The sequence below is a fragment of the Durio zibethinus genome, chromosome 6, assembly GCF_047325235.1.
Source record: "Durio zibethinus cultivar Kanyao isolate XHJ-2024 chromosome 6, ASM4732523v1, whole genome shotgun sequence".
In the NCBI taxonomy this organism is placed as follows: domain Eukaryota; kingdom Viridiplantae; phylum Streptophyta; class Magnoliopsida; order Malvales; family Malvaceae; genus Durio; species Durio zibethinus.
The window spans coordinates 2,309,001-2,322,995 of NC_143167.1; the positions used below are offsets into that span (position 1 = coordinate 2,309,001).

The 13,995-nt window shown below is 34.5% G+C and overlaps 2 protein-coding genes and 1 pseudogene across 6 annotated transcripts; all 3 read right to left on the minus strand.

Annotated features, from left to right (window-relative positions):
• Positions 1-941: 941 nt before the first annotated feature.
• LOC111285571 (laccase-17-like) lies at positions 942-3,608 on the minus strand. The gene is made up of 6 exons (XM_022875083.2): positions 3,328-3,608; positions 3,082-3,233; positions 2,736-2,980; positions 2,509-2,637; positions 1,459-2,424; positions 942-1,327 (listed from the first exon to the last, which is right to left on the minus strand). The coding sequence occupies exons 1-6, from the start codon at positions 3,436-3,438 to the stop codon at positions 1,197-1,199; spliced, it is 1,734 nt and encodes a 577-aa protein (XP_022730818.2). The 5' UTR covers positions 3,439-3,608; the 3' UTR covers positions 942-1,196.
• Positions 3,609-5,361: 1,753 nt separating this feature from the next.
• Positions 5,362-7,256, minus strand: LOC111285572 (chitinase 2 pseudogene; annotated as a pseudogene).
• A 129-nt stretch (positions 7,257-7,385) lies between these two features.
• On the minus strand, positions 7,386-10,687 carry LOC111285573 (SNF1-related protein kinase regulatory subunit beta-3-like). Of its 5 annotated transcripts, XM_022875088.2 has the most exons (5): positions 10,499-10,687; positions 10,160-10,295; positions 8,129-8,226; positions 7,696-8,054; positions 7,386-7,611 (listed from the first exon to the last, which is right to left on the minus strand). In XM_022875088.2, exons 3-4 carry the CDS (start codon positions 8,153-8,155, stop codon positions 7,728-7,730), a joined length of 354 nt encoding a protein of 117 aa, XP_022730823.1. In that variant the 5' UTR covers positions 8,156-8,226; positions 10,160-10,295; positions 10,499-10,687; the 3' UTR covers positions 7,386-7,611; positions 7,696-7,727. The 5 variants fall into 5 exon arrangements, with proteins under 5 accessions (XP_022730823.1, XP_022730820.1, XP_089617913.1 ...); XM_022875085.2 differs by having other exon boundaries at positions 7,386-8,054; positions 10,160-10,287; positions 10,499-10,685; XM_089761787.1 differs by having other exon boundaries at positions 7,386-8,054; positions 10,499-10,685.
• Between the last annotated feature and the right edge of the window lie 3,308 nt (positions 10,688-13,995).

Here is a 13,995-nt window from a genome sequence, read left to right on the forward strand (position 1 = left end):
CAAATACATGTATTATACAAAACAACTTTGTATTTATTAATGGGCTCAAAGCATTATACCAGCTAAAGGCAAAGCAAACGAGCTGATATTCAACTATGGGCCACAATAGGATCCAATCAAGCAGATACTAACAAATTCTGCGATCTCTTCTCATGTCTAAACCCGAGCTTTTTTGGGTAATCGGTACTCCATTGAAAGATACCCCCCTAGCTTTGCTTTCGGCTTCTGTACCTCATTGCAGGCTTCAAAAAAATCCACCATCTGGGCCCAGACCTTGCCCGCCATAACTAATGAAGCTTGCCAAAATTTGCCCCTCTGCATAGCTAGATGATTGCTCATTGAAATAGTTTACGAACTGTAAGACACTAATCTTATTGTATACATAAACTTGGAAGTTGATATATTCTATCAGATGTCCATATTTCCTCCATAATTTGAAGTGATTGCTTTGGACAAATCCTCTTTTCCATGCGGCATCTTTACTTATGCCTGAATTTCTAGACCCGGTTGTATTTAACTATGCTGAATGCTTTACTGAACACGATTAAAAAAGTCATGTAGTCAATATATAAGAATTACTTGCAAACGTGCAACAATGTATTGAAAGAACTATTGGCGCTAGATCATATTAATAGAGATTATGAATGATGATTAAAGCAAAGTTGGTAGGATTCAGGTTGAGCTGATGGGTCAAAGCTACAGATTTCTACCATTTAATTTGTTTGATGCTTCTGCGGATTATTATCCTTGGTTCTTTGAGTTTTTGGCATTTTAGGAACCTTAAATTTGGAGCACTTAAAGACTCTAATCAGGAAGCACTTAAAAACAGAGCAATGGTATCATAATAAAATATATATATAATAAAATATGCTATGAAGGAGTATCGTGGTCTAGATAGGCTTAAGAGGCTAGATTTGATTGAACAAAAGAAACTCCAAATATTATAATTTATAATATCGAGACCACTTTGTATTGACATTTTGAAATGTTGATGTTACAAAAGAAATCAATTCCTCACTTCTTTCTTAACTCCACAAGGATCAAGGAAACATTTTCGGACCATTGATAGGCCAATGTCAAAAACCAAAAGAGTCAATAAATCAAAATGGTTGAAATAAGAGAAAACGCCAAAAGAAAAGGGTTTAGGCAGGCTTTTGGTCAGAACTCAGAATGGACCAATGAGTGAGTCATGTTGATCAACATTTAGGAAGATCTGCTGGTGGAGGCAGCAGCTTCTGATTGGGAAGTTTTCCATCCAATACAATCCAAGCCATCTTCAAACCCCAGCTGGTGTGCACTTCCAGGTGGCAATGCATGAACCATACCCCTGCAAGCATGTGGTTCTTGATGTCATGATTCATGTTCAATCCAAAGCAAGCAAGCAAAACACAGGTTTATACAAGTCATTTTCCTTTAATTTCTTTAATGCATCTTATTGATATTCTCCATTTCACTTACCTGGATTGTCTGCTTGAAAACGAATTGCCACCCAACCTCCCGATGGCACACCAACAGTGTTCCTTTCAATAGGGTCAACGAGGTTGAACTTTGCAGGGTCCTTATTCGTATCAAAGTTGCCAAAACCCTGGCCGACAACGAAGAAGTTGAAGCCATGTAGATGAAGAGGGTGGCTTTCAGCTCCAAGAATGCTCGTGTCCTGCATAACTAGCTCCACGGTAGTGTTAAAAGGAAGCACTACTACCTTTGTTCCGTTGCCTACCATAGTATTGTTAGGTGGGATGCCTGCATAGTTAAACGGAATTATTGGACTGCTAGGAAAATCAGGGGTGTAAACTCCGTTTGATTGGCCAAAGAAATGAGCTTGGAGTAGTGCTGTAGTTGGCATTGCAAACGATACATTATTGACTGAAGCTGCCAACTTGGTTCCATTTGGACCTTGGCAGGTTTGGTTCTGCTGGCATGGGCTGGTTCCAAGACCTACTGTGAACAAAAAATGCTTATCTACCTTCTGGGGCACGTTGGCAGGAAATTGTGCACTAGCCAGGCTACAGAGTTTACTCGCGAAATTTGTAGCAAAGAAAGTGTCATTTAAAGCAGGTAAAATTGGTTTAAACAAGGGGAGCATTGAGCTGCTAGAATGAACGCTATTGGGTGGTGACTCGTATTCTAAGATAGCGGCAACAGTTGAATTGTCAAATGTTCCTTGGCCTGTTACATATGGTCTAGCAGTCATGAAGAATGTGGCACTTGGATAGCCGGGTTTGGTCTTAATAAGAACATTTGTGGTTTGACCAGGGGTGATGAGAAGTGTTTCAGTCTCAAATGGCTTAGCATAAATCGCATCAACTTCAACAACAGTGAGTGTGTGGTTTGCAATGCTGAAGAAGAGCTCATCGTTGAGTGCAGCGTTGATTAGACGCAGAAGGTAAGTCTTGCCCGGCTTCACCTTCAGCTTGAATGTATCTGTCAAAATTATTACTTCCAAGTTGAATCAAATAGCTCTATAATGTATATATAGTATAATACAACATTTTAGCTATTTTATACCTTCCGTAGAGCATTTATAAAGTGGTCCTGGGAGACCATTGATGGTATAAGCATCAGAGACATTTGGACCTCCACCTGTCTGGAGGGCTTGGCTAATAACTTCCTCAGGATCTGCGTTGAACCACTCTCCTACAATTTATCATAAGGTTAATTTGTCTTATAAGCAAAATAATTAGGCCTTTTAAAGTTGCAAATAAATGAAGATCATCTCATTCATGATTTAATACCGAAGATGATGGGAACTTCCTTGTAAGGCTTAGCAAATGGGTAAGGAACACCATGCTTGGGAAGAATGACCATGGGACCATAAACAGATGCTCTTAGCCATGATATGTGGGCGTGCCAGAAGAGAGTGCCTCTTTGGCCTACAATGGTGAAGTTGTAAACGTAGCTCTGGCCTTTTTGTATTGGACACTGAGTCACATATGCCGGCCCATCTGCCCACCCACTTCGAAGTTGCCGAATGCCATGCCTATTTCAAAGACATCATCATAACTTGCAATTTAGACTTTTCATCATTTATTTAACTTGTAATAGCTGCAAAATGTCAGTTTCCAAAGCAAAGCTCGATACCAATGGATGGAAATGTTGTTTGACACATGGTTGACCACTTTTATTAGAAGCTGATCACCCTCCCTTGCTACAATGCGAGGCCCTGGAAATTGTCCGTTCACTGAGACGATGCTCTTTGTATGGCACAAACGTGTCACATTATGCAACTTGATCTACAAAATGTTAAGGTAAACCGATTAGAAGTAATTAAATCAAACATTTGATTAATTTAATAATGCTAGCTTGATTATCATGCCAAATACATACATCAAACTTGTAGTGCCTGGTGATCCCAAGTACAGGCTGAGGAAGTAGACTCAAAGTGAAAAATGAGAAGAGAACCAGAAGTGCTGGTGATGAAAGAAGAGAAGCGCCCATCTGTTCTGATATCTAGCTCTTTTTTTTTTTTTTTTCTGAGCCTATTGGGTGAACTTTGAACCACTCCTCGAGTACGTATTCATCGAAGCATAAAAAGGAGTATATTTATAGTATTGGGAAAGGGTGTTTGGTATATAATTTGGTTGATTAGGTGACAGAAATTATCTCAGTTTAAACATGAGAAAATAAACTAGAACACACCGCTTGAAAATAGAATTCACTACGACCCATACCCAGTTGTTAGAACAACTTTAGAGTGCTGTCAAAGATAATCAATATCTCTGACCTCCTTCCTTCGTAAGTCAAAGCTTTATCTCTTAATAAATAATTCCATCGTAATTGAATGTTATTCTATTTCCCATAATGGACGTGATTTTGAGCTATTTCTATGCTAATGTTAAAACCAACTTTGCTACATGCTTGGAACCAAGGAAGAAATTGTGTAGCATTTATCATATCATTAGCCCCAAACATCCTTTCCCTAAGCCTGCGTCGAGGCATGACACTGACATTTACCTACAAATGATCAGTAGTAAAAAAGGGCTAATCAAGGGAAACTTTTCAGAATGATAAAAAGTAGAACAGTTTCGGAATTTCTGATATTTCGAGAAACATTCGGCATTATCGAACTGGGTTATAACATCTGGTAAATTTTACTACCAGAAAAGGGTTTTCACCGTGATCAGTTTATGGTGTTAAATGAGAGATTAAAAGCCTAAAGCGTGGATTGACATTATCCACAAGTAGCATTCTCAAGTCTCAACCGTAATGCTTCCTAGTGAAGCGAATTTCAGGGTTTATATCAAGCAGTCATTTCAGAGTTAGATCCATGTTATTCTTTTCCATTTCAAGGAAGAACAAGTCATGGAGGAGTAACGGGGAAACCCCTATTAACGCAACTTTTCTACAAGAAACAGACTAATAAATACAAAATTAAGCTTCTTTGTAAAGGCATATATAAACTGAAGATAGCTTGATTCCAATGTAGGCAATGTAATGTCAAATTGTGGACTCTATCCATCGGTTACAGAAATGGACTTGTACAGTTGTACATTCCAACCACTCTCTCTTCCTCCCACAAAAGGCAAAGATTAAAGCAAGGTCATGCAAGCTTGAAGTATGCCTTTACATTTTTATGGCATATAAAAGAGTAGTTAAAAGTCTTTTTCCCCACCATTGTTATTAAAGTATTTGTCATTCACGTAGAGCTATTAATATCAAACATTCTGGAGTATTACATTACATTTTGTTTTGCTTCAGATCAGAAATGTCATGCTCTTGCGGGTTAAAGCAGTCTCATACGGGACTTTTCTCTTCTTAACAGAGAAGAAAGATCAGGAAGAAGTAAAAAGTCTCAGACTATTAAGTATAAACAATGCTTAAGAAGATTCAAAAGGTGTATTATTGAAGACACTTCTTCCAAACAGGGTTTCTCGTAAATCAGGCAATGGAATAATGGAGCAAGTTTTTCAGCAGCATTGGCAATCTCTATGGAACTCATTTGATCTTTAAACTTAATTCTGTTATCATTCCTGACATAAAAAAGCGAGTAGTCTTATCTAATTGAATTTCCAGGCCCTCTGGAGATGATGTGTCCAATTCTTGTTCATCCATTTTACTCATACCCTATTAGATCTAAGAAAACTGTGTCAAAATCAATATCTACCGTATCAGTGGGCCTCTAACCAAGGTATGAGAAAGTTGTGATAGTCATTAAGTCTATAATTGCTGTTTTCTTACACAAACAATAACATAGTTTCAGCAATTTGAAGATGTGGGATCATTCATGTGTATAGCGAGTTGAATTCTGTGGTTGGTTTTTGTGATTGTTTGTCAAATATCCAAAATTGAACTATTATTGCCTTCCTAGACCCAAAATTGATGATAAAATTTCAAGTCATTCACCAAAGGAAAAGAATAATATGGATGAAAGGAACACAACAGATACATGAAATATTTATACAACTGAAAGCAATACACATATATTAAGTAAATATAGTACATCCCCGAGGGTCTAATTCATATTCATTACTTTTATAACAGTATAAAAGGTGCAGATTGCATAGCTAAAACACAAATACTAGTGGGAAATTGCAAGTAGAGCTTGTGATTGCTTCTCATAGAGGAAACCGTTTCCTTTAGAATCATCTGCAGACCAAACAAATATACCATAGAGTTTGTTCTGACTCTTGAGCCTATTGCAGGCAGTAAAGAAGCCGCTTTCTGGTGTCAAGCCACCGCTCCCATCGCTTATAAAGCTCACTAAAACCTTACCACCATTATAGTTAGAGCTTTGGGTGTTGAAGTAATTCATAAATTGAGAAACTGTTGTTCCTTGATCATAAGCGTAAAATTGGAAGTTGACATAGTCTATGAGGTGACCATAGCTCTTCCACAAGGCCTTGTAATGGTTTTGAACATCATCATCATCAAATGGAGCTATGGAAGCAAAAGAGATTACTCCATTCTTCTTGAGGGTTGTTATAAGTCGCCCAATGCACTGAGCGAAAGTTTCAGGATCAGCATGGAAGTGCTCGTAGTCAATATCAATTCCATCCAAGTTGTACTCTTGGATGATATATGTGAGAGAAGAAACTGCATTCGAAACCCAAGAATCTACAGTGGAAGGGTCGAAGTAAGCATATCCATCTCCCACACTGTCCCCTCCTAGGCTTAAGGCCACTTTAACATTTGAATGGTGGCTCTTGATATAAGAAACCTGGGAAGGGCTGAGGTTATCAGAGTCCCAAAAAACATTGAACTTTCCATTTGTTGGAGAAGTAGAACCTGAGGTGTCATAGTCTATGGCGAATGAGAGAATGTAGTGGAATTCAACATTTGAATTAATGGGAACATCAGTGAATTTAACATTCTTGAACTCAGCTCCTATATATTCTCGAAAGAGGTTTGAGTTTGCAGGAGCTGCTTGGATTGACATGTGGCTGGGGAGCAAAACTTGGAAAATGAAAAGGGCAATGAAAAGCTTCGGAAAGTCCATTGCTTTGAACATGTAGATCACTGTTGTAAGCTTTGAGTTAAATCACTCTTGGTAGAAGGTTATTATATAAGCATTAGAGTGCAAAATACAAAGGTTTGGGACATGGCGAAATCTGATTGACAATAAAGAAATTGTTTGTTTGCCGTTGCCGTTGCCGTTGCCGTTGCCGTACTTATGCTTCTGGGGTCTTTATTCTGCTTAATTAGACAAATAGGCTACTATTTTGGCCCTGGCGATCTCTCATAAAATACCAACTATATAAATGAAGATGATTTTTTTTTAGATTTTAAAATTAATTTTTTATGGTGTTATTGTATAATTTGTGTGACAGTGAATATCACTCCACAATGCATTAAATATAGATTCATTAGCAAGACTTCGGAACGTTGTAACTAAAAGATAATTGTTTTATACAACTCCAGCTGTTACTTTGTCCTGGTATGGTTATGCTAGCCAAGAACTTCATTATCTTCTAGACTATGGAAGAACAGTACCTTGGATGGAATGGTCTATGAGTTAATTGTCTGACAGGGAAAGTGAGACCTGTGAATGATATGTTTTGCGTGATTTTCAACACTTTGTTGCTCTTAGTTAAGAATAAGAAAATATCATGATCTTCAATGCACAACCACATTTTCGATTGACCTTATTCAATACCTTTTGCCCATTCAGCTATTCTGACCATTCAACTTATAAATCGACTACTACGAGTACCAAAATTCAAGCTTTTGTTCTAGAACAGACTGCCTTTTTTTTATTTTTTTATTTTTTTATTCTAGGCAGGTTCAGAATACGTTTGAATGGATCTGTTAAAGGCCTATGTATCTTTTTGATTCTCCACTTTCCTTCTCCCAATATTCTCTGATGGTAATCCAATGATCGAGGTTTTAGCAACACAAAAGTCTTCTCATGTGATTAAGCATAACATAAAGCCATCTGGTGGCAGGCATAGCCATAAAAAATGGACCATTCCATTAGTTTAATGCCCACAAATACAAGAAGTTTAAGTTTAGTACAATACCTAGGCAGCAAACAAGCTCACAACACCACAAATACTTGTTAAAAGAATAACGAGAAAGCTTATCTGTATAGCAACTCTACCCTCACAACATATCTGATATTTGAAGTCAAATGTTAACTTCAGGTTCAATGAACAACCCCTAGGTCATCAATTACTGTGAAACCAATAATATTCTTTCTGTTAATTCCGCATTTGAGTCAATTGCAAGTAATTCCATCACAAGGGCAAACCAACCTACCCAAAGTGAAGGTCTATTCTCTATTCATATGTTTAAGTACTGGTATTCCTCCTTCGTGGAACTGGTTTGTATAGCACAACAGTAACGTACTGCGAATGCAAGCGCTGAGTGAACCCAAATGCAACTACAGATCTTGGTACCTCTCGGTTTTCAATGTAAAGATGTTTTAGAATCACATTTTCTGGCAAAGGAAGATTCCCTGAAGCAGTCATGCTTGCAGAGTAGCTAAACAAGGTATGATGCAAGTGTGGAGGGACAACTGGCGGGTCACGTGCATCATCTTCATTCCCAGGGTATGCATTATTATAACTTGAATCAGGTGATCGTGGCACTTCAAACCCCATGACAGTTGCTGCATCCTGCACGAAAGATTGCATGTTTAAACTCTGAAAAATTTTAATGGCCAAATAATCACCAAGATACCATGACTTACTTGATCTTCACCATATTGGTTGTTCATACTGAGAACTAACACGAGAGACTAACAGGATGAATCATAGACAAAGCAATATCTAAATAACACAAGTGTGCCTGAAATAAAGCAATTATTTTTAAAAGTAAGCATTTCAAAGTTTAACAAAGCATCATGTAGAATTAACAACTAAAGAGATATACAAACACTTGTAACGTTACATAGAAAAAAAACCAGGAAAACAGAATTCAAGAAGGCCCCATTCAAACTAGAATGAGCAATACTAAAACATAATTGTTCAAATGAAAGTTTGCCATAGGCCAACTACACAACATTTCTTGCAGTCATGAATATAAAAGATGAGGTTTTAAGCTTATTTTCTGTGTTCAATTGCTTTCTAGAAATCTAGCAAACACATTCTGGCTCCAACAGAGTTCAGAATGCAATACAGAAATAATCTAAAATCGCTGCTAGCATGTTTGTTAATTGTGGAGCTAAGAAACATCTAACTTATTTGTGTTTGAGGCCCAGAGACTCAGATAAAAAAACTAGTCCTAACGTCTTCATTTCATCTAATCCAAGAACAGGACATGGATAGTACATAACCTTATAACCACAATTCTAACCAAGGGATTCAAACACAAGTGTCATTAAAACTAAATCTGAGAATCCATTATACTTTGAGCACCAATCAGCTTTGTTTTCATTCTTCACAAAGAAGAAATACTACTAGTGGTTAAGTCAGCCTGGTAATCACGAGTTAAACAACACAGCAATCAAAACACTCAACAAATGTCCTGCTGAGAATAGCAAGTGCAGAAGACAGCAAAATGCAGCAGGGAAACCTTGTGAAAGAATGGAAAATGTGAACGCAGATGACTATAGCATAGAGTTATAAAAAACAAGGCATAGTTCATTAAGACCAGAGAAATGCAATCAAAAGCTTGGGCTATGTCCAACTTACTAATATGGGGAGCAAGGAGGATGAGTCATATGTGATTATTAGAATCATAAGGGCCTTTATCACTATCATAAGCAAAAGTCATTCTACATAAGCATCAAGAATGATCAAAGAATCTTAAGTTGTCTAAGAAATACAAAAGAAGAATCATTTAGAGAGTATGGATAAAGCATCTTTTGCTTAACCACAGGTAACATAACAGGGATAACAGACACAGATGAATCTTCTTTAGTAAAATGTGTGTATAGCTGACATTCACATGAATCATTTAGTAAATGTTCGTATAGCTGACATTCAGATGTATTTTACAGGGTCACCAGTGAGCTAAAATGCCTTCAATTTTTGCAGGTATTTCCCTGTCTGTTCATTGATGTCAAGTCTTAATCCTGAAAGGTGTGCCTTTAAGGCTTGTAAGTTGGAATCATCCGCAAAGTAGCACAAAAAGTTTATAATCATTTCAAACATTTTTTATACAAGAAATAAAATTTGGTCTTACGTAAAATAATTAAAAAATAATGTTGTTTCCGATGGAAGAGCTCTGTGATAAATTAAAGGGTTCAAATAAATCCTGATTTTATTTCTATGCAACCGAAGAGATATCTTGGCCATTAAGTGAGAATCACATCCACATTCACAGACTTTGGATGGTAGAATAATAGGACTGTACATTTTTATACATAAGAAATACAAACGTCTGTTGAGGCTATTACATCAACAACCAAAACCCCAAAGTGTGACATATAAAGTTCTCTTCCTATATTCTATTAAAATTGGCCTTAAAATTCATAACATGATGGGCAACAAAATACCCACAATTCCGTTAAGCATCAATTCTAAGGAACTAATAATCGTGCTCCTACAGACTCACTCTTACAGCATTCTCTAACCAAATACCCCTACTGCTCTAGAATTCATGACAATATCCGATCTTTATAACAACAGTAACCCATAACATTGAAAACATAAATATCTCCAAAGCATCCGATGCAAACCTTTGAACTATTATAGTCCACATATCTTATTCTAACTCTAAAAGCAACATTAAAGTCAGTGAAATTAATTTGTTAAATAACAATAAAAAAGAGACTGACCCGATTTGATTGTGGCCCAATCGGCTTCAATCACCAAAACCCCGGCTTTTCAATACCTCATTTCTCCTTAAAAAACCAAACTTTACAGTAAGATAGTTTGAATAATTTTTCAATGTCTCCAAGCTTACCTGCAAAACTAAAGCAAACGCAGATTAAATCCATTAAAAACTTAGCAAAACAAAAAATACCCAACAATTTAAACCCTTAGAATTCAATGAAAATCTATAAGAATATAAAATTCAGGTTTAAAAAAAAAAAAAACCCACAATGGGATTTCTAGAAATATGAAATTCGAAGCAACCGAGTCGCCAAGAGAAAAAAAAATTAAATGTGGTTTACCCTGAGAAGTAGAGAATTTTCCAGAAGGACACGAAAATTAATAACTGCCGTTATTATTGTTATATTAAAAGCAAAAGCATCAATAATGAAGACACGACCACGCTGAACTATTACTACGTTTTGTTTGGAACCTTTTTCCTTTATTCTTTCTCTCAAATTTATGTTTCTCTCCTTTTTGTTTTTAAATTCCTTTGCCCATTTCATGTTCTTCAATATTCTTCTAACTCACGAAAACTAATAATTATTACTATTTGCAATTGCTTATATTTTCAATATGCGGTAATATTCAAATGTAGTAATTTTTATTTATTTTTAAAAAGTTTTGAATTTAATATCATTTATTCAAAATTAAAAATAATTAGTTGAGTAATTTGGGATTAAATGCAAATATTTGTCCAATTGAATCTTAATTAACTTGCTCATAAATATCTTAACTCATTAACACTCTTAATTCTAATAATATTTTTCAATTATTTAATAAAAGTTATTATGGATGGATATTGAAATTTGTCATTATATTCTTATTTGATTGAAATCTGTCACTATAATTTTATTTTTGATGATTTTTGAACCACACTTAATAAAAATAGAATACTCCTTAAATATTTTATTAGTATATTTGACTAATTTTTAATAAAATAAAAATATGATATGAATATTCAGCATAAAAAATTGTATATTAGAAAAAGTTATTATTTGTTTTTTTTGTAAAATTTATACTAAAATAAATACTTTCCAAATATTAAACTTAAAATAAAATTTTTATATAAAAAAAACTAATTCTATTTGGTTTTACTAAATTAAAATTAATTCTATGTTTCCAAATATTAAATTAAATACTTCCCCTTATCTTATTTTTTTTAGCATGTTGAGTGCCTTAGAATAAAATAAATAATACTCAGCCCTATACAATGAATTCAGGCCCAAAGTTGCTATTTAAGCATTTCAGTGTTAACCCAACAGCAGATGGATCTGGGGTCAGCCCAGTTTCTACTGTTGATATGATAATCCAACTTCGATGCTTATGGACTTCATCCTTCGCCCCAAGTAATTTTACCGTACTCCCCATAACCCAAAAACTGTTCCAGCCTCAGCTGTGACAATTTTTTTTAGCGTTTGCCTATATAATGATGACAAATTCTTTGTTTTTAATGGGATACCTAAACATTTAAGAACTTTAAACTCCACTTTCTTAAAAAATAAAAAAATAAAAAACTCCATTTTAAAAGACTTGAATTTAAATCTTTAAGAAAATGAGATGAGATTTATTGATTTAAAGATTCATCTCTCGTACATAGCCGATAGATAATAATAAAAATTTTGAATTAAATATTTAATTTATTTGATTTATATAATTACTTTTAAGGATTGATATTCAATGGGTTTAAAATTTAAATCTCAATATTTATTATTCTTTTCCTTCTCCTCGAACTAGCACATTTTTTTATTAAAACAAGTAATTCAATTAAGAATAAAATTATTTCATTGCCTATGGCAAGAGACATTGGGTCAATTTTCAGGATCATGTCATCTTAATCTAATATAATCCATATTCTAAGTTCTAACCTATTAGTTAAAAAGTTCTTTTTTTTTTTTAAAGTAAAGTTGGAAGGTGAAAGTAGCTAGCTAGGGAACAATGAAGGCTGGAATTACTATCAAGGTATCCTCAATTACCACGCTCTTGTTCTGATTATCACACTTTTATTTTGTCTCTTAGTCTGTCTCTCACAGTGAACAACAAAAAGTTTTGCTTCTATCAATGGTGCTGCAAATAATATACAGCCATTTTTATATCCCAAATTCAGGTCTTTCGAAGCTAAACGTTAAAAGATGAACTAATGTTGTGGGATGAAGCAAATTAAGGTTTATTATTTTAATGAAGACGGCATTAAAAATTGTTTTGTTTTTTTTGGTTGTCATGAGGTTACATGATGAAGTGATTTTTTTTTTTTTTATAGTGTATCCAATAATTAATTTTTGTGATAAAAAATGGAAAAAAAAAGTAACATGGTTTAGAAATTTCGAATTAACAAATACACAGTCGGTGACCGTCCAAAATAAATGATTAGCCATTAAGTGCAAAGAAAACAGCATATTATCCATGAACAAGCATGCATGCAGAATCAAGAATATGCTTAAGATCCCCATGTCATATGAATTAGTATTTTAAAGTTTAGTACTTATAATCCTCTATGGATATGATGAAAACTATTTTCTTTTTGTTTGCTTATGCAATTAATTGCAAAAATTTATGTGAAACAGAAGTTGCCCTTAAGAAACATCACCTGTTAAGATTTGGTTATGGAGGTCGATGATAAAACAATTAAACTTGACCTAATAGTTGTTACCATCCTTAAGATGATTTGAGTTCCTAAATGTTAAGAGGTACATGGTGGTATTACTTGGATGATTTTAGATATGATATGATGAATCAACTGTAAGAATAATGTTTCGTTCAATCCAAAGACACTATTAAAGTTTTTTTGGGAATATTGGAGAGATTATTCAATTTTTCATATCTTACTATACAATTATTGCTCAAGTAGAGGAATATGGTGGACCAATTTTGATCGAGTTACATATGGTGTTGATTCTCAACCCTAATTCTGAGATGTACTGTTGCTTCTGTTTTGGGGGTGAAGATGCTTCAATAATTGATGGCCATAGGGGTACCATTGTCTTGCCAAGCATGGGTAAAGAAGAATCTTACTACTATCAAACAATTAATTCAATCGTCCTCGATCTATAGACTCTATAGCCACATTTAGTTTATATATATATATATATATATGCGAAAAATTATGTGTTGCTTACCTTAGCATAAAGGATAGTGCTATATTCACTTATTTCATATATTTATTTTTTATTTTATTTAAGTAAAAATATTAAAATTTTTATGGATTATAATAAAATTTTAAAATTTTATATGTTATGTGAGTGTGTGAAATGAGTGCATATAGCTTTTTTTTTTCTTTCTTTTATTGACCTATGATATATAATTAGATACTTAACATAGCCCCATGAATGAAACATTAGACTTTGAAGCAAATGTTATCAAGCAAAGCATCGGTTAGATTCTTAACCCAAAAAAAACGAAAAAAAAGCACTGGTTAGAACTTAGACGTTTTTCTTTAATATTATTCTAATATTTCTTGTTTACTGTCTTTAAAAAGAAGAAAAAAAAATGTTCCAAATTAATTGGTTCCACGGCCTTTAATTAGAAAGGAAAAAGAGAATAGGAAATGCAAAGGATTGTGTCCACAAATTAAAATGTCTTTAATTTGCCTTTGGAGTCATAAACTCATAAGAAGACGAAGAAGAAGAAAAAAGGTCCCTTTAATAAGAAGAAATGTCTTGGTCTCCAATGCCATGCACAGGTTCAAAGCTGCTAGTCTATTCAAACACAGTGTGAGGAGAAAATTAAACTATTTACGTATCCTGTCACACAGGCTACACAAACAAAAAAAAATGACAAATTATGAAATTTGTTATTAGCA

Excerpts from the sequence above, each read along its gene's own strand:
- LOC111285571 (XM_022875083.2), bottom strand. The coding sequence starts at position 3,438 with ATGGGCGCTTCTCTTCTTTCATCACCAGCACTTCTGGTTCTCTTCTCA. Across the intron at positions 3,234-3,327 it reads CCAGGCACTACAAGTTTGAT|ATCAAGTTGCATAATGTGAC; the intron begins GTATGTATTTGG and ends AACATTTTGTAG. Across the intron at positions 1,328-1,458 it reads TTTTCAAGCAGACAATCCAG|GGGTATGGTTCATGCATTGC; the intron begins GTAAGTGAAATG and ends ACATGCTTGCAG.
- LOC111285573 (XM_022875088.2), bottom strand. The coding sequence starts at position 8,155 with ATGAACAACCAATATGGTGAAGATCAA. Across the intron at positions 8,055-8,128 it reads ACCAATATGGTGAAGATCAA|GATGCAGCAACTGTCATGGG; the intron begins GTAAGTCATGGT and ends TCTTTCGTGCAG.